The 18,196-nt window shown below is 33.4% G+C and overlaps 1 protein-coding gene across 3 annotated transcripts; it reads left to right on the top strand.

The window, feature by feature from the left end:
• Positions 1 to 293: 293 nt before the first annotated feature.
• LOC126819247 (thimet oligopeptidase) lies at positions 294 to 17,660 on the top strand. 3 transcript variants are annotated; one of them, XM_050547180.2, is made up of 17 exons: positions 296 to 696; positions 2,082 to 2,221; positions 2,716 to 2,831; positions 6,421 to 6,552; positions 6,877 to 6,914; positions 7,056 to 7,168; positions 7,727 to 7,781; positions 10,696 to 10,860; positions 11,158 to 11,319; positions 11,540 to 11,602; positions 12,330 to 12,434; positions 13,144 to 13,251; positions 13,447 to 13,520; positions 13,833 to 14,064; positions 14,855 to 14,986; positions 15,856 to 15,972; positions 16,734 to 17,660. In XM_050547180.2, the coding sequence occupies exons 1-17, from the start codon at positions 382 to 384 to the stop codon at positions 16,812 to 16,814; spliced, it is 2,148 nt and encodes a 715-aa protein (XP_050403137.2). In that variant the 5' UTR covers positions 296 to 381; the 3' UTR covers positions 16,815 to 17,660. The 3 variants fall into 3 exon arrangements, with proteins under 3 accessions (XP_050403138.1, XP_050403137.2, XP_050403139.2); XM_050547181.2 differs by lacking the exons at positions 13,447 to 13,520; positions 13,833 to 14,064; positions 14,855 to 14,986; positions 15,856 to 15,972; positions 16,734 to 17,660 and having other exon boundaries at positions 294 to 696; positions 13,144 to 13,257; XM_050547182.2 differs by lacking the exons at positions 296 to 696; positions 2,082 to 2,221; positions 2,716 to 2,831; ... (2 more) ...; positions 7,056 to 7,168; positions 7,727 to 7,781 and adding an exon at positions 9,101 to 9,663.
• The last annotated feature ends 536 nt before the right edge of the window (positions 17,661 to 18,196 follow it).

The raw sequence follows: 18,196 nt of genomic DNA on the forward strand, positions 1-18,196 counted from the left end.
TAGACAAACTTGGTGTTGTTACAATACTGAAATGTACAGCCTTTAGAAAATAAGCTTCTGAAGAAGAAAATAATATTACTAGTGCTAGCTGGGAAAATGGTGTCGAACCATTGTGGACGTCGGGCTAGTTTTTAGTAAGCTTCGAACTATACTTTAGACACCCATTATGCTATTATCTTATTTGATCCTATCTAACTTATGTTGCAGTGAAAAAGAAACCCGTGTGACCATCATGTCCAGAAACGACATTAATTTTATTTCTTGGCCTAAGCATATTAAGGGGAGGGTAACTCTCATGTGCGAATTCCCTCCACGGCTGAGCTCAATGCATTTCTTCGCAGATGCATTCATTTCCATTTGTTTTTTAACACGTCTCTTTTAATGACAATTTGTTTAAATTTAGTTACTAGGTTAGTTAAAGTAACATCAAAACTATTTTTCGTTGACAGTTACGCTTTTTCAGTGAAAAGTCCAGTAATTATCAGTAGAAAAATCAGCTTTACCGGCATCAACAAATCTAAAAAAAAATTTTCTGACATAGCAAAAATGGCAATAGATGGAAATAAACTGTCGTGGAAAATAAACAATGATCGAATTAAAACAGAATCTAAAGAATTAATTGATGTTACTAAAAAGATATATGATAAAATAGGATCGTTAAGACCGTCAGATATAAACTTCAAGAATGTTATTAAGGTATGGCTTTAAATAAAATCTTAAAAAATCTCTTTTTTTTTGTAGTTAGTAGGTCTACACAATCGGCTAAAACACATTTTTGTATAAGGACCTCTCCTAATGACCACCAAATTTGAAGTCAGTACATATGTTCGTTTTTGCCTTACAGCAATAAATGTGTCCCACAAATGTATTTTGAAACTCAAATTAATATATTTTCTGTGAATTTTTTGGAAAGGATATAAATACATGCTTCTAGAACACATCCTATAATAAATTTTGTTGGTAGTTGAATTATACAAATAGACAGTGTATTAAGGCAGTTATGACTAAATTACAAAAACATGTGTTTCTGTCAAATTTACAGAATCACAGTGGACATGTGCATGAAAAACGCTGAAAACTTACAATAAAATGTCATCTTCAGTAATATTATACTTTTAAATGAATGTGCAATTTTAAAATCTAAAATATTTTTTATTTATCTGAATTTGAAAGTTGTTTTTTTTTCTCACTTTTTAAATGTTACGGACATACAGTGACCCATACTTAAAAAGATTAATACAAGTGTATTTGTAACAGCTGCTGAAGCAAAAAAAATATAAATTTTAAATAACCAAATTAAACTATTGATACTTAGAATTGCAAGGCAATTTATTTTTTCACCCTGAAGGACACTTTTGTCACAAATAGGCCTACTGTGTTTTAGCCGAATGTAATTTGGAATAAGGCCCATGCTATTATATATCTAGCCCAGTGGTTCTCAACCTTTTTTTGCCAACGACACACCTTGGAACACATGAAAAAATAGCGGCACACCTAGCTAAATATATATGAAAATTATTTGAATTTTTTGCTAAATAAAAACATGTTAAGTCAGACAGAATACATACATAGACAGAGACTAGTCATAGACACATAGAATGACTCAAACTAAAAAAATGAAAACACAGCTATGAACTTATCAGTGGACACCAGTGAATACTCAATTGGGATCACATGGTTTTTCACATTTTCTTAGTTTGCCGTTCAAAATTTCAGGGCACACTGGTTGAGAATCACTGCTCTAGCCTAATATAAGCCAATAAGGCACGAAATCTAAATCAATACTTCTAATGGAATCTATAAAAGATCCAATTATGGTTTTTTCTATTAAAACTGTTTGAATTAGAATTTAGATTGATCAAGGACATAATTTAGTCATGTACCCTATAATAATGTCCCCTGTTTAATATTTAGATCAAAAGTTTGATCTATTACATGTTAGTGTGCTGTGGTTCAAGTGAATTGAATCTACATATATATTTCTCATATTTACAATTGTTCCAATGTATTTTCCATCCATATGATTTATGATAAATAAATGTTGTGCTTCTTTTTGTGAATATTGATATTCTGATAAACAGGCCCTGGCTGATAATGATTGTTGGTATGCAGTTAAAAGGAACAATATAGATTTTCTGCAACATGTTTCACCAGATAAAGCTTTGCGGGACGTTAGTATGGAAGCAGATAAAACACTTTCCGAATTTGACGTAGAAATGAGGTAAGATTTTATCTTTGGATTGGATTTTTGAATTTGTGCAACTATGAAAGGGTGAGCTGATGAGGGCAAAAACGTTTGTCCACTAAACAGCATGGCCATCCTTCCTTCTTCTGTTGTCCAGTGTCTTAATTTGGAAGTATCATCTGCATATATTTTTTTGTCAATTATCTGCAAAATTTTAATGAGACATTTTAACTTTTTCACTATTTGATAAATTTCTTATATAAAATCATTTTCAAAATATCACCTGCATGACCTGATTTACAAAAATCTTACAACTGGCTTAATTGTCCACTGATTTTCTTGCACACAATACTAATAATAGTCAAATCGCATCAAACTGAACAATTATTTTTACCTGCTGGTGAAAATATCAAAGTGAAACATCTTGCACCAATAGTTTCTGAAGACCAAAAGTGTTCAGTAAGAATACTTTCCAGCATCTCTTTATTTAAATGTAGTGTCGTTAATGAACACTGGATTTCTATTTACAGCATGCGACAAGATGTCTTTGATGCTCTTATTACGTACCTATCAAAGTATCCTAAAGAGGGGTCAGAAGAAACAAGACGATATGTTGAAAGACAAATTAAACTTGGAAAACGGAATGGTGAGTTATATTTGTACCATAACAAGGTTAAAAATTAAATTTTGAAAGAAAGGTAGCTAATTATAAGTAGCTTGATGATTATCATTTTCAGTCCTGGTTCTGTTTCATCTGTTTGTATGCCCGGGGTTGGGTGGCCGAATGGTTAGCAGGTGCGCTTTGCGTCAGAAGTTCTGGCATTGAGTCAACTGGCGTGGTTTCGATTACCTGGTTGTATGTGACAAGAAGTAGGGTTGCCTGTCCAACCTCGTTGGTTTTCTCCAAGTCCTCTGGTTTCCTCCCACTGCTAAAGACCCGTGCGCGCAAGCGAATTATTGAAATAAAATTGAACCATATGTTAGTCCCAAAATGACCTAGTTTGTGTCGAATGGAGGTTAAACCCCATTTCTCTCTCTCTCCTGATTGGCAAAAAAGTCTGGCCGCAGATGTGCTGAATTGGATATCAAGATATGGTGAATAAAACTCAAAATTCCTAAATTGTTGACTGCACTGAGAGCATAACAGGATATTATAATAATAGGTGCTAATCTCAATTATCTGTTGTAATAGGATATTATAATAATAGGTGGGATTAAGTGATCAAACCAATGTCTTGACTAACAACTTAATCTGCGTGATTCCCTATGTATTTTAATCCTGAAAACAATTCATGGTCTCTCCTTTGCAGGACATCTTAATCCCATGTAAAAAGTATTCAAAGATGTCACATATCCTAAACATGTGTACAAACCGTGTGATTTGATGATTTAATTGGACTAAAAAGATGTTCAGACTAATTTATCTGTCAAAACTTGCTTTGAATCCCTCTCAAAACATTTTAATCATAAGAAAACTAACTACTCAGTCTAATCAATTTTTATCATGTGTGTATTAAATCACGAGCCTCTGAATTGATTTTTTACGATCTTTTTTTTTATGTTTTATTTTTGTTGCTTCAATAACTAACCTGTCACTTTTAAATAAACACCCTTTAATTGTTTTGGTCCTTATTTTGATCCATATGAATATTGTGATATGAAACAGTTGTATTTCTTTGACTTAGGCAGAACTAATAATTCTCGCCATAAAAATATCAATTATTCATTTATCATGTTGTTGTCTTGTTAAATATTGACTTGTTATTAATTGTGATATGAATCGTATCATAGTACCTGCAGCCGCAGCCGCTGTTTAATCGCAGAGTCTATTATATGCTTAATTCTCTCAATATTCTCACAGCTGTTAGTCATTAGATCAAGAAACACTCTTTCTTCACCCAAGCAGGCAGCTTAACTCGGGATATGGTCAAAAACCCCATCAGTCAGAACCCCTCTAGGTCAAAACCCCCTTAAGCCAGAACCCCCTCAGGTCAAAACCCCCCATTTTTATATTATATAATATTAAAATCATTTCAAAATTATGTTTTTGTGGTTTGTGAAGTGAAGTACACAACAAAATTGATTGTTTTTATATTTTATTTGCAATTATATGGGTGAAATTATTTCCATCGGATGGTGTGCCCAATACCTTTTATGGTTTGCACACAGGTTGTAAAGTCTTTCTTGTAGATCTTTTGTTGTTTTTTGGTGGTTGTCCGCATGAATATTGCAGGAGTGCAGTCTTGACATTGCTGTGATCCAGACGGAGATGTTCGGGAGCCTGCCAGATTGTGGGGTGTGTTATTCCCAGCAGGTAACTAAACGCCCTGTTCCAAGACTCGCATAGATTGTTAGTGCGAGACCCACCACCAAGTGTTGTCAGATGAACGTTCCAGAGGTCTGCTGGGAATAGGGGTGGTATAGGAGATTTTAAATTGTAGTGCCATGACTTCAGTTCAGATTGATCAGATAATTGCATTTCACTTGAATGATTACAATAACTGAGGCTATGTTATTCCTAGTAAAAAGCAGATTATGTTATGTTAATTGTGTGGTCAATTGTCTTAGTTGGTCATCATATTTTTTTTTTAAATAATAATATTTTATTTTTCAAATATTTTTTTTTAAATAATAATAAATAAATGAAATAAATTAATAAGAAAAAAAAATAAATAAAAAAGGGGGGGGGGGGTCCCTTTTTAATTTAAGTCCAAGGGGGTTATGACCTAGGGGGTTTTGACCAAGGGGGTTTCGACCTAGGGGTTTTGACCAGAGGGGGTTTTGACACGGACACGCTTAACTGACAGCATATACATCTTTATACACCCACCTTAACATGTGGATGTATTATGTCACCTCCCCCCCCTCCCTGTCTGTGTGTCCATTCACATTTGTTTGTGGACACTCTACGTGTCACAATGTTTTCCCCAAAGATCTTGGTTCCTTTTGATATTGGCACGTATTGGACTGTAACTTCATGAATTATTGCCCCTGGTTGTACGAAAAATCACGTTTTTAGCTTGTGGACACTGGAGATGTCACAGTTTTTAATTAGAGGTCACAATTTTTGTTTTATTTTTATGAAACATAAAATGTATATTAATATCTCAAAGATCTTGGTTCCTTTTGATAGTGATGATTGACTTCTTGTTACCTAATTCTTGTCACTGTTAACCACAACTAAAATTGTAACATGGACAGGAAATCTTCATTTGCTCTTTTCGTTGAATAAGCAGATTGTTTTCGCTCTTGTAGATTGGGTGGAGCTTAGTTTATGCCAGTTTTAGTAGAAATCATATAGAGAAGTGGGGTGGGTTTCTGTGCAATAACATTTTCGGTCCTATCTGAATGGAGAGGAAAATAACCGTCTGTAAAATTTAAATTTAAAAATCAAGGTTGTGGACCCTCTAAAGGTCACAATTTTGATCCGATTTTGATGAAACTTGAAATAAATGTTTATAACCCAAACTTAAACTAAGATAAAATCGAAATTTTAAGAAATACTGCAACTTCATTGGATATATGCAAATTGATTTTACTGGTCAACCAATCGAATTGCAGTATTTCTTAAAATTTGGATTTTATCTTAGTTTAAGTTTTCTCGAATAAGGGCCCAGGTTCTTTTCGATATTCGTGCATATCGGATCGTAACTTCCTGAATTATGGCCTTTGATTGTACTAAAAAGTCACAATTTTTTTTCCAATTTTAAAAACCATAATGAAGGTTGAATTCGAATTTTGGGAAAATCGAAAAGAAACTCCCCGACAAAATGGCCGGTCTTTGTACGCAAATTATGTAAAAGTATGTAATATGAAGGTTTTGGACCCTCTCGATGTCACAATTTTTATCCGATTTTAATGAAACTTAAAATATATATATATATCCCAAAGATCTCAGTCCCTTTTGATATTTGTGCATTTAAGACCATAACTTTCTGGATTATGGCCCCTGATTGTACAAAAAATCGCTTTTGTTTTTAGCTTGTTCTTTATCCATCTCTTGCAAAATGTGGGCGTATCTTCCCTGGCAGCCGCTGGTTCTATTTATGAACACATACCTTTAGTCCTTCATAGTGTTATCTTAAATGAAAAAATATTGCTTTAGAAAAAGTTTTAAATAATTTCATTAACCCATATCTTTATCTCTTAATTTTAGGGAATTATTGTTTTTTTTAAACTTTGTGATGTTTTTAGTATATATGTGATCTGCTATTTTTGTGGGGTTTTTTTTTTAGGTCTTCATTTATCAAAAGAAATTCAAGATAAAATTAAAGCTCAGAAAAAAAGAATGAGTGATCTGTCTATAGATTTTGGTAAAAATCTGAATGAAGAAAATACAACTCTAGAATTTACTGAAGAAGAACTAGGTAATACTCTCCACCCCCACAACCCCCCCCAAATCCTATTTCTGTTACGGAAACTTTTCGGGGGCTCCATAAACCACTTACAATCGGCAAAGCAGACCAGTGTGTGAAGTATTAGGGGAAACAATTAATAAGTGGTTGTTTGAAACACAACTTAATTCCAGTTCATTCAATAAAAATAAAATTTGGCCTTAGATTGTTTAAAAAAAATTAGTAGAGATATATATATAATACAAGCAATAATTTATTCTGTTTGGATGGTGACTTTATAGTGTTTTTTGTTTGTTTTTAAAATTTACTATTGTATAAATTGTTTTTTTCTTCCAGTTGGCTTGCCTGAAGATTTTGTTAAAAGTTTAGATAAGGTAAGTCCTTATATCAGAGAATGAAATTTTTAGAAAGAAACAAATGAGTATCTAATCAACCATGGTCAGTATATAGTATGCATAACTTTCAGTGAATAGACTTTGTTTTGAAAAATTAAATTATTTGCCTCGTAATTGCAGGCAGATAGTGGTAAATTAAAAGTGACCTTGAAATATCCTCACTATTTTCCTTGTATGAAAAAAGCAAGAAATCCAGAAACAAGGAAAAGACTTGAAATTGCTTTCAATTCTCGGTAAGTATGTAATCAGTAAAAAATGATTTTTCCTATAATTAATGCTGTGACAGGTGAGCAATTAACGGCAGATGCCTTAACCTGTCCGAAATTAAAATAACAGGCAAGTAATTTGTCACTCACCTGCAAAGCATGTGGCACACTTTCAGAAATTTATGTAAACCGGTACCCCAAACTGTTATACTTAAATAGATTGTAAACAGACAACGCATGTTTATCTTTGATCGTCCAAATCATCTATACAATCCATTAGAGTTTGAGATAGAAGTCAGAATTGATATATGATGAGCATAAATAAACAACTCTAAAATCTGGCATTATCATAATCGACAGATGTATATTGATATTGATACATGTTTATTAAGGTGTCCAGACATTTTCATTTTAAGTAGGCTGACGATTTTGCAACATTGAGTATAAAACCTGTATTCTACTTAGGTGATGGTGTTTTGGAGGTAGCTTGAAATGCTATCATTGACAAAAACAGCTTTCTTATAAACAAATACAGTGATGATATCCATTTGAATATTATCTATAATGATTCCCTTTATATATTAGGTGTATGAAAGCAAATGTTCCTATATTAGAAGAATTAATCAAACTAAGACATGAGGTAGGTTTCCGTCTGGTGTAAAAAGCACTGACTAATTTATTTACCGTTCTTTCAGACTTGCATCATTCATATATCTTAATCTGAACTTTTGAGTTTTTTAATACTTTGATAGTGTTATTCTAAAAAAAAAAACCTAGGTGGTATGGTAGTTTGTAATTGAACTCAATTTATGTCTATTATAACCGGGTAGCATACCAGTAATTGGGATGCCTCATACTATTTGTTAATTAACATATATATACACTGCTAGTATTTGGTTCTTGATTGCTAATATATTCTCTGTTGAGTAATGTATTGTTTTGAGTGTTGTAATGTTTGACAGTCTATTGAGTTAAGGGGTAACTACTCTGTAATTTTTTTCATATTAGAGAAAGAAATGCAGGTTGAAATTAATGTGACTGTTGATGAGTGGCATTTAGAACATTAATTTTTTTGCTCTCATCAATTTGTTGTTTTCACAGTATGTGAAATCACAGCAATTTGTTTTTTCTTACAAATCCCTAAAATTAGGAAAGTGAAGTTTATTATCCTAATCGGATACCAGTTATCTGACCAGATAGCATATTTTTATAATTAACATAAACATATATGTGCCTATGAAATTCAAATCATGCTTGCCAAGGAGTTTCATTTTTGAATAAAATGTGATTGCATGCAATTCTCACTTTAAATTGTAACTATTCAAATCCTAAAAAAACCTTTTAATTGTGTGTGATTTACCATTACAAACTCGAAATGTCACAGCCAAGTTAATGAAAAATGTGGACTTTGCATGAACTTCAGTATTCATTCGAAATCTATTTTCAATTCAAGCTTTATTTTCTTAAATGCAGACCATGCAAAAGAACATATTGCAGTTATAGGTTTTTAAGACCATACACATTTTTAAAAAAATACTCTTAATGTAATCAATCCTTAGATTTTAACCATTTCAAGTTTACATTGGTTTCTATTCATTTCAAAATGCCATTATTGTGCCTCATGCTGTCATTTGAGATATATTTGATTTGTAAAAAAAAGGAAGTTTAACCTCCTCCTTTTCTACGTCAAACAGTCTAATAAAGACCGGCATGCGTCATCCACTGTGCTATGAGGAACATGTTGGTCTACTCTTCATAGAATTGCCAGCCCCATTCAAATATCCTGAATAAAATATTGTCAAGGCTTCTTTTATAGCCTGACAAGCAGGCATCGATATTTCCACGCACATGCGCACGGTGTGCGCAGGCACATTTGCTTTAAAAAAATTTTTGCAGGCACATTTTCAAAGATGTAGCCACGCAAAGATGTAGCACTATTTTTTGCCGCCCAGCACAAAGAAAAAATCGAAGGAAGTTGCCTAGTCGTATTTAAACCCCTTCGTCCTTCTCTGTACACAAACTCGGCGCTCGAAATTTACCACGGCAATTAAACGGCAAAGCCATGGTAAAAGCCGACGTACGCAAACCATGTCTGTCACGGCATAATTTATTTTTGTGTGCCGTAGTAGACCCTATCATCCCAAATTAGTTTAAAGAAAGATGTATTGGTATTTTGTTTATTTATACTTAGAAGATGTGTAGGCCTAGGTCTATTCATTTTACAATTATTCTACGGTCTTTATATTTGTTTATTTGCCGTAAATAGGTCACCCAGACCAATTTACGGCACTCCAATGTTAAAGGTTTGAATGTCGTAATTGTCCAACACGTGCCTGCAAATTTTCACGATGTTTCTTATTTTATTTCTTACCTGTGTTGACCGTGGATTTGCTACTGCCCAAGAGTAGGACTAGGAGGACGATGAGAGCTTTCTCAGTTTCTGCCTGACCTGATTCTCATTCCACCGTAATAATAATAATATTCGTGAGACACGTACAACAACTTTACAAACATTGAAACAGGTCAAATAATACAACGTGTTTTAATTATCAATATCTACCTGTTGTCATAATTCGTTGTACTCAAATAAAACACCGTTTTAAGAATCGTTTTAATTTTTAATCTCAAAGTAATAAAGTAATATTTGAAAAAAACCCCAACAAAACAACAAATACCGAAAGGTCCTCAACTTATCTATCCAGAGAAACAGAGTGGGGTGGGACAATTTTATGCTCGGTCGGGTGGTGTCAAAAAGTTTTTAGATTCCTGTTAAATTGATGAAAATTAAGTGAATTTGGTAAAATTTGAATATATCAATGGAAATTTGATTTGCATTGAACCAAATACAAAAGGCAGCAGATGCTCTGAAAATACACCAAGAAGGGTTTAATTTTCATAAAAGACCACGCCCCACTCCCAAATTTTTTTTTGCCTAGCTCCGCTCGCCAAATATATTTTTACACCACTCACCAAATCCTGGCTACATCCCTGTGTTTCAGTATGACCCTGCAGGCACATTTTCAAGTGTGTGCGCAGGCACACTCAACTTTTATAGAGCCCTGCTGACAAGGACAGTTGTCTAGTCGTTCGGATGGGACGAAAAACCGATGTCCTGTGTACACATTGGCGTGCACGTAAAAAATCCCTTGGTAGTTGGAATTCGATATAAGAGTAGGCCGTAGTGCCGCTGCCCGGGCAAAATTTCCCTCATAGCACACTGTATGGCATATGCCCGTCTTTATCAGCCCAGTTTAGGAGCAGAACAGTAGGACGTTAAACCCCATTTCATTTCATTTCATTTCTTTTATAATATCAAAATAATGTTTGGATTATGTGTTTCAATGTGTGCTTATATTTAAATCACTAAGAAAGATTTATTTGTTGATTTACAGATCTAATTTGAATTATTCTAACATTTAGTTACTAAAACCCCCAATGAAAACTATATTTGAATTATCCAACCGGATAATGAAAATGATGACAGTCTAGCTGTATCCGTCTGGATTAACTGTCTGGTTCACCGCCAACTTAAAATTTATGTTCTTGTTTTACAGAAGTCTCAGCTTCTTGGCTTTCCAAACCATGCCAGTTTTGTGTTGGACATGAGGATGGCAAAATCACCAGATTCTGTGGCAACATTCCTAGGAGATCTTGCCAAAAAATTACAACCCTTAAAAGATGCAGAAATCAAATTGTTTCTAGACTATAAGAAAGAAGAGGTATTATTTGACACTTCTCACAGTTTTGATCACTTTTGAATTAAAATTCCATTAAAGATTTTATTATTTAGGCTTATTTAAGAGACAAATTCAGTATGTTATAATTCTTAACACCATTAAATAGAGGATGACAAAAACAATACCGGTAGTCATGTTCGCTATAATAGTTTTGTTAATTTTTTCTGGATGTTTAAAAAAATCCTTTAATATAAACTTTGCTTTTCATGTTCCATTTTATTTGAAAAGTTTGACATTTCCAATTTATAATAATCATTTTATTTTTTTTATTAATTTTAGTGTGAGAAATATGGTTACCCATTTGACAATGTATTAAACATGTGGGACTTTCGTTACTACATGACAATGGTGGAAGAGAAAAAATATGCCGTCGACCAGAATAAACTAAAAGAATATTTTCCTATGGATGTTGTTACTAAAGGACTATTAGACATTTATCAGGTAACATACAATCTAATTTTCTCTTTTTTATGAAAACATTTTCCAGTAATTGGAATTAAAATATTTAGAGTCTGACACATGTTATTATGTTTCATTACTCTACCCTACCCTTCCCTACTCTACGCTTCCTACTCTACTCCACTCCACTCCATTCGATCTGGGGGATATTCCTGGAAACAAATATTGTGATATTTTCAGAGATGTTTATTTTGTATTTCAGGAATTGTTAGGTTTAGAATTTAAGAAAATTGAAGCAGAAGTATGGCAGGAAGATGTTACCATGGTAATATTTTAAACAATATTATGATACTTAGTTGAGAATGATCATAACAGTTGCATAAATAAGCAGGGCTCATGAGAGTGGGGAACAGCCAAATACTTGTCCAGGGGCCCGGAGCCTAGAGGGGCCCGTAGGTATGCCGAGTAATGTTTTTAAAAAATGTGTAGGTTTAAATTAATAAAAAAAGATACACTGTTACTTAAATGTAAAGTGGAAGAAAACCGGTGACTTTGCTGAATGTGGGTGCCTAGTGGCGTGGGTATTATTAGAATCGGATTGGTGAATTACAAACTATAAGCCTCCTGCCAAGACCTTTGTGCTGTGGAGCCCCAGCCCGTAGTCATCTCGCTTGAGGCACTCACCACCGTCAGGGTATCTGGGACCCCTTTTATTTAAAACCAGTTTCTGTGTTTTAGCCAAGTGGTGAGCCCCAGTGGTTAAGTGGGTAAGATGCTGGCTCGCTAACCTGGCGGTTGCGTGTTTGATCCCTACATTGGCCAAGAAAGTTCATCAGGATTTTCCGACAGGGTTTTCCCTTGTTAGTGGTGCAGGACGGAGGGCCTGACAAGGACAGCTGTCTAGTCCTTTAGATGTGAAGAAAAACCAAGGTCCCGTGTATACATTGGTGTGCACGTAAAGGATCCCTTGGCAGTTGGAAATAACAGCATCAAATACTTTAAGAAAATGTTTATCCTCATATGAAATTAATTATTATATGTTTTATTTTCAGTACACTGTAACAGATAAAGCTACTAGTGAATTATTAGGTTGTTTTTATCTAGATCTATATCCCAGAGAAGGCAAATATGGTCATGCTGCTTGCTTTGGTTTACAGGTTAGTCTACACCAGTGCTTCAACTTCAACATTTTCAGTCGTCATTTTTTTGCTAATGCACTAAAACTTTGCAAATTAAATTCATATTTCATGTTTTTATATGCCCACATTTTCATGTGGACGTATATTTTCGTCGTCCCTGTCCGTCAGTACATCCACAATTTGTTTGTGGACACACTAATGGTCCCAATTTTTATCCGATTTTGATGAAACTTTAAATGCATGTTAATAACCCAAAAATCTTGGTTCCTTTCGATATTCCTGGATTATGGCCCCTGATTATATGGAAAATTGTGTTTTTTAGCGTGTAGATTCTCTAGAGGTCACAATTTTTATCCGATTTTAAAAACCATTTAAATATATCACCATTTCACCATAATGAGTGTTGAATTCGAATTTCGGGAAAATCAGAACGAAACTGACCAACAAAATGACCGCTCTTTGTACACAAATTGTGTAAAAGTATGTAATACAAAGGTTATGGACGCTCTGGAGGTCACAATTTTTATCCGATTTTGATGAAACTTAAAATATATCTTTATATCCCAAAGATCACAGTACCTTTCAATATATGCACATTTCAGACCATAACTGTCTGGATTATGGCCCCTGATTGTACGAAAAATCGCTTTTGCTTTTAGCTTGTTCTCTATCCATCTCTTGCAAAATGTTGGCGTATCTTGCCTGGCAACAGCTTGTTTATTTGTAGCCTGGCTGTTTGTTACCAGATGGAACAAGACAGATAGCTATAGCAGCTATGGTAGCTAACTTTACAAAACCTACAGCAGATCAACCGTCTTTACTTACTCATGATGAGGTATAGTTAAATATAATACTGTAAAAAAATGTGTATTGAAATTAATATGATTGGTATCTTTTAATGCATTAATTTCTTGTTTTACACAAACGTAGAACCAGGGAAGTTTCCAGAATAATTCCAATCAAATGTTACCTGATTGTTTTTGACAGAACTTGTGTAGATTATTTGTTCATCATTATTATTTCTATTTAGGTTGAAACTTATTTCCATGAATTTGGTCATGTAATGCATCAAATTTGTGCTCAGACTGAATATGCTCTGTTCAGGTAAGATACTGATAAATTATGGTTTACGTAATTCTTGTTATGTAAGGGGGGTAACTCTCATGGGGTATTTGCTTATACTGTAGGATAAAATATAAGATGTAGAAATTCAACTAAAATTGAGCCTGATGTCGGAATTTTAACAAATTTAATGACTATTTTTTATTAATAGAAGTAAATAATACATTTACAGTTGTCATAGAATTGAGGCTTGTAGATGAGAGCTAACTTGGATCTCTCCTTTTATTTTATTTGAAGAAAGGACTTACTTTTTTTCTTCACAATACACTATTTTAATTTACATCTCTTACACAGTGGTACAGCCGTAGAAAGAGATTTTGTAGAAGCACCATCCCAGATGTTAGAGAACTGGTGTTGGGAGAAAGAACCATTAAATCGTATGTCCAGCCATTATAAAGATGGAAGTGCTATACCAGATGAATTGTTAGAGAAACTTGTAACTAGTAGAATAGCTAATGCTGGTTGTTTTAATTTACGACAAATTCTATTAGGAACCTTTGATCAGACTATCCATACTAGATCTCAGGTATATCTTATAATTTTTTACATTTTATATACCAATTCTCCCCCTTTTTTAGTGTTGGGGAAAAGCTCAAGTTGGAGGCAATGCAGGTGTAAGATATACTTCACGGCAGCAACTTGAGAAACATAGCAAAAAGAATACCTGGGGTCGTCAGGCCAACAGCTTTGTTTTCACATGGGTTTCTTTCCTGGGACAATCTCCTGAGATTAACCATGCAAGGGTGTTTTTAAGGGGCAGTAATTTGGCTAAATCGATTTGAAAATCATTTTTTCAAGTAAAATTATAAATTTATCAACACTATTTACTGAATCGATTATGCTAATCTATCTTCTGGACTAATAAGTATGCGAGTTAATTTCCAAGATAGCAGCACCTACAGAGAACTATATACTTTTTAAAATTATTTTTCACTTTAATTGTGATAATTGTTATCATCGTTTGTTGTGTAAAAGGAAAAATGTGATTACAGCCTTGTTTAATAGATTTACCTCCCTTGAATTGTATTGAGTTTTCAAAGAACACGATTCCATGTCTGTGGTTAGTGGAAAATGTTTATTTGAGACTACTGTAACAGCAATTCTATTTTTGTATTTAATGTATATTTAAAGTATATCTTTAGTATGATTAATTGAAGTGGATGATGACATTTTATTGACAGATGCTGAAGATTATTACTTTTTATAACCATAGAAATTTCAGATCTTATATTGATGAACCATTGTATTGAACACCAGAATTAGCATTACCAGTATTTTGTACTTTTATTTCATATTTATTTTTAATTTGAATCCAGGCTGACACAGCAGCTGTATATGATAAGCTGTGTAAAGAAATACTAGGTATAGATGCAACACCAGATACTAACATGCCAGCTACATTTGGTCATATGGGTGGTGGCTATGATGCACAATATTATGGCTATATGGTAAGTTTAGTATCCAGTTTGAAACTATTATAATAGATATATATATACATATATATATTTCTTGTATAATGATCCAATGTGCGAAAATTCTGTCAATGGAGACCTAAATCAAATCAGTGTAAAAATCAAATAGGACAATAAACAATCTGAACAGTGGATTTGTTGTGGATGTATACTGTATCCAGTCAGTAACTGTATATTTTGACTTGAAATTGGATCAAGAACTATTATCATTATCATCTATTAATCACTTTTAATAAAAAAAACAATAATTTTTGTTCACATTTGTGACCCATTTTAAGGCCTATTTCAATTTCATTCACAAAAAAGAGTCAAATTTGATCCCTGATATAAAAAATTACATCAAGTTGAAAGGATTTAGATGTATAGAATTAGACTCATATTTTTTCATTTTCCGACGTGGTTTCCCCTTATCAGTGGTGCAGAATGGAGGGCCTGACAAGGACAGCTGTCTAGTCCTTCAGATGATACGAAAAACCGAGGTCCCGTGTATACATTGGAATGCACGTAAAAGATCCCTTGGCAGTTGGAATGCGATATAAGAGTAGGCGATAGTTCCGCTGCCCGGGCAAAATTTCCCTCATAGCACACTGTATGGCCTATGTCCGTCTTCATTAGCCCAGTATAGGAGCAGAAAAGTAGGACGTTAAACCCCATTTCATTTCATTTCATTTTCTCATATTTTTTGGGACCAGCTATTAAGTTTTTATTTTATTTTATCTGCCAAACATTAATCACATAGTTAGTTAATATAACACATTGTATATTATGTTGTCAATTTAGCAAAAATTGAAATCTTATAGCTTATGAATTAAAAGCAGTAGAAATTTTTATTTTTATTCATTTAGTGGAGTGAAGTATTCTGTATGGATATGTTTTATTCCCGGTTCCGTAAAGAAGGTATAATGAGTTCTAAAGTTGGTGCCGACTACAGAAATTATATTTTGAAACCAGGAGGTTCTTTGGTATGATTTACTTTAATTTAAAGTTGACATTTGGAATTACAGTATGCCTCTTTGTAACAAAACCTTGTTAACACTGTGAAGGTTACAGAGGAGAACAGCTTATTGATTTCCCATAACTTGTTAATTTTATAGATACTACAATTATGACCTGTAATCCCATAGTGGAATTTAGCGATTGGAAACATAACACCAAAATTTCAAGAAAATTCATCACATAAACTTTTCATTTATTTTTTTCCAATACACCTTGGCACCACTGATCTATAGTTAATATATAGATCAGTGCTTGGCACAGATAACTTGACAAGAGTCTAAAATAGAGTTTTGCACAATTATCACTCCAAATATAATGGGGAGAATAAGTGGTGTGGATGTTTTTTGATGAACCGTTTTTTAATGTCATCGATATCTAGCTCGAAAAGTATAGTTGACGTACATTAGGACTTAGCTTGTCAGTCGATCCTCCCCTCTGGATCCACCCCTGTTTTGTGTTTTTATAACAATAATGTATTGTGACAGTTCCCCATTTTGGTCTGGGGATTACAACGTTACTGGTGGGCATGTTTCATTGACTGACAACCTATGTAGCAGTGGGGATGGGGAGTATCACGTATCCAACCCCTATGGATCTGCCCTTGTTTTGATTTTGTTTAATAATAATGTATTGTGACAACATTTCTGGTGGGCATGTTTCATTGACTGACAACCTATGTTTATATGATATTCCCTTCATTTTACTTATCAAATTTGCTTGATTTCAGGATGCGGAGGTTATGTTAAGGAACTTTTTGGGTAGAGATCCACAACAAGAAGCATTCTTAGTAAGCAAAGGTCTGCAATAATGAAGACAATTTTGAACTATGTTGTTTGTTTATGATAATTTGTTATTCAGGACATAATCAAATAATAAAGTTCGATTTTCATTACTGAGAACTGTTTTTTTAAACTTTTTATGTAATAACGCCATCGTAAATGTCTATTATTATCAATTATCGAGTGGGCAAAGTCTACCTTTAAATGTTCTCGTTAACAGTTAGTCCAACCTGTCCAACAATTCTAAGATCTGAGATCGATATGTGGTCAAAATTTGAATTATTTATATTAGAAGATACTATTATCACCTGGAAAAGTTAGTCCTTATATCCATTCAAAGAGCATCCTTTCCGCTTTTTGGGCAGTAGGCATACATTGTACTAGTAAATCTATGTAAAAAAAATAAAAACATGCCTGAACTACTGTTACTTCTTGATTTTATTTGAAAATATTTAGTAAATACAGGAATAGACAATGTCATGATCATTATTTGAGTGGGAAAGAAAACAATCTGTTTAATCAATTGTTTTGTTTCATACTATGAGTGTTTGTCCTCATTTGATGTAACGCTTACACCACAAGAGTGAGTTTCCTAAAGTGTTATTTGTATTATAAATTTATATCCTGTTAAAGCTGTATTCCATCAGAGAAGGAAAAATGTATTAACTTTTATTTCACAAGTATAAAAGGATCTTTTTATCTGATTCAAATCTAAAATTACTACAATATAGACTACATGTCATTTACTAATCATGAACTATGACCCATGACCTCCTGCACCTTAAAGGTTTCAATTATGATGCAATCTTTCTGTAATTTATATTGGTTGTCAATCTAATTAATTTTCAGCAATTTTTGATAAACCTTCACTGTTATTCTCGTTTGTTATATGTCAGTATGGAAATGTGGTCGTATATTGCCGTTGCCTACCTCTGTCTGTCTGTCATCCACAATTTCTTGTGAACACCCTACACACTACATTTATTATCTGTTGTTGACATTAATGAGACGAAGAAGCCTATTTAATTAAAACAATTTCCATTAATTACTTCTAGAGTTATGGTCCTTGTTTCTCTTTGTAGAACCTTGTGATCGGTCTAATGACATAAGTTATCATCCGATCTGTATTAAGTTTATATGCGTTATTTAGATTAGTAACACGAAGAAGCCTATATAATTTTAGCCATTTCCGTATATAACTTCTAGATTTATACATGGCCATTGTTTCATTTTGTTGGACCATGTGAACCTCTAACCACGAAAGATATCATCCTGTCAGTATCAAATCTATATGCATTATTTAAATTAGTAAAATGAAGAAGCCTATCGAATTTCTGTTAATAACGCCAAGAGTTATGGCCATCGTTTCACTTTGTTGATCCTATGAAATTAATATGCATTATTTAGATTA

Source organism: Patella vulgata, chromosome 4 (genome assembly GCF_932274485.2).
Source record: "Patella vulgata chromosome 4, xgPatVulg1.2, whole genome shotgun sequence".
In the NCBI taxonomy this organism is placed as follows: Eukaryota; Metazoa; Mollusca; class Gastropoda; family Patellidae; genus Patella; species Patella vulgata.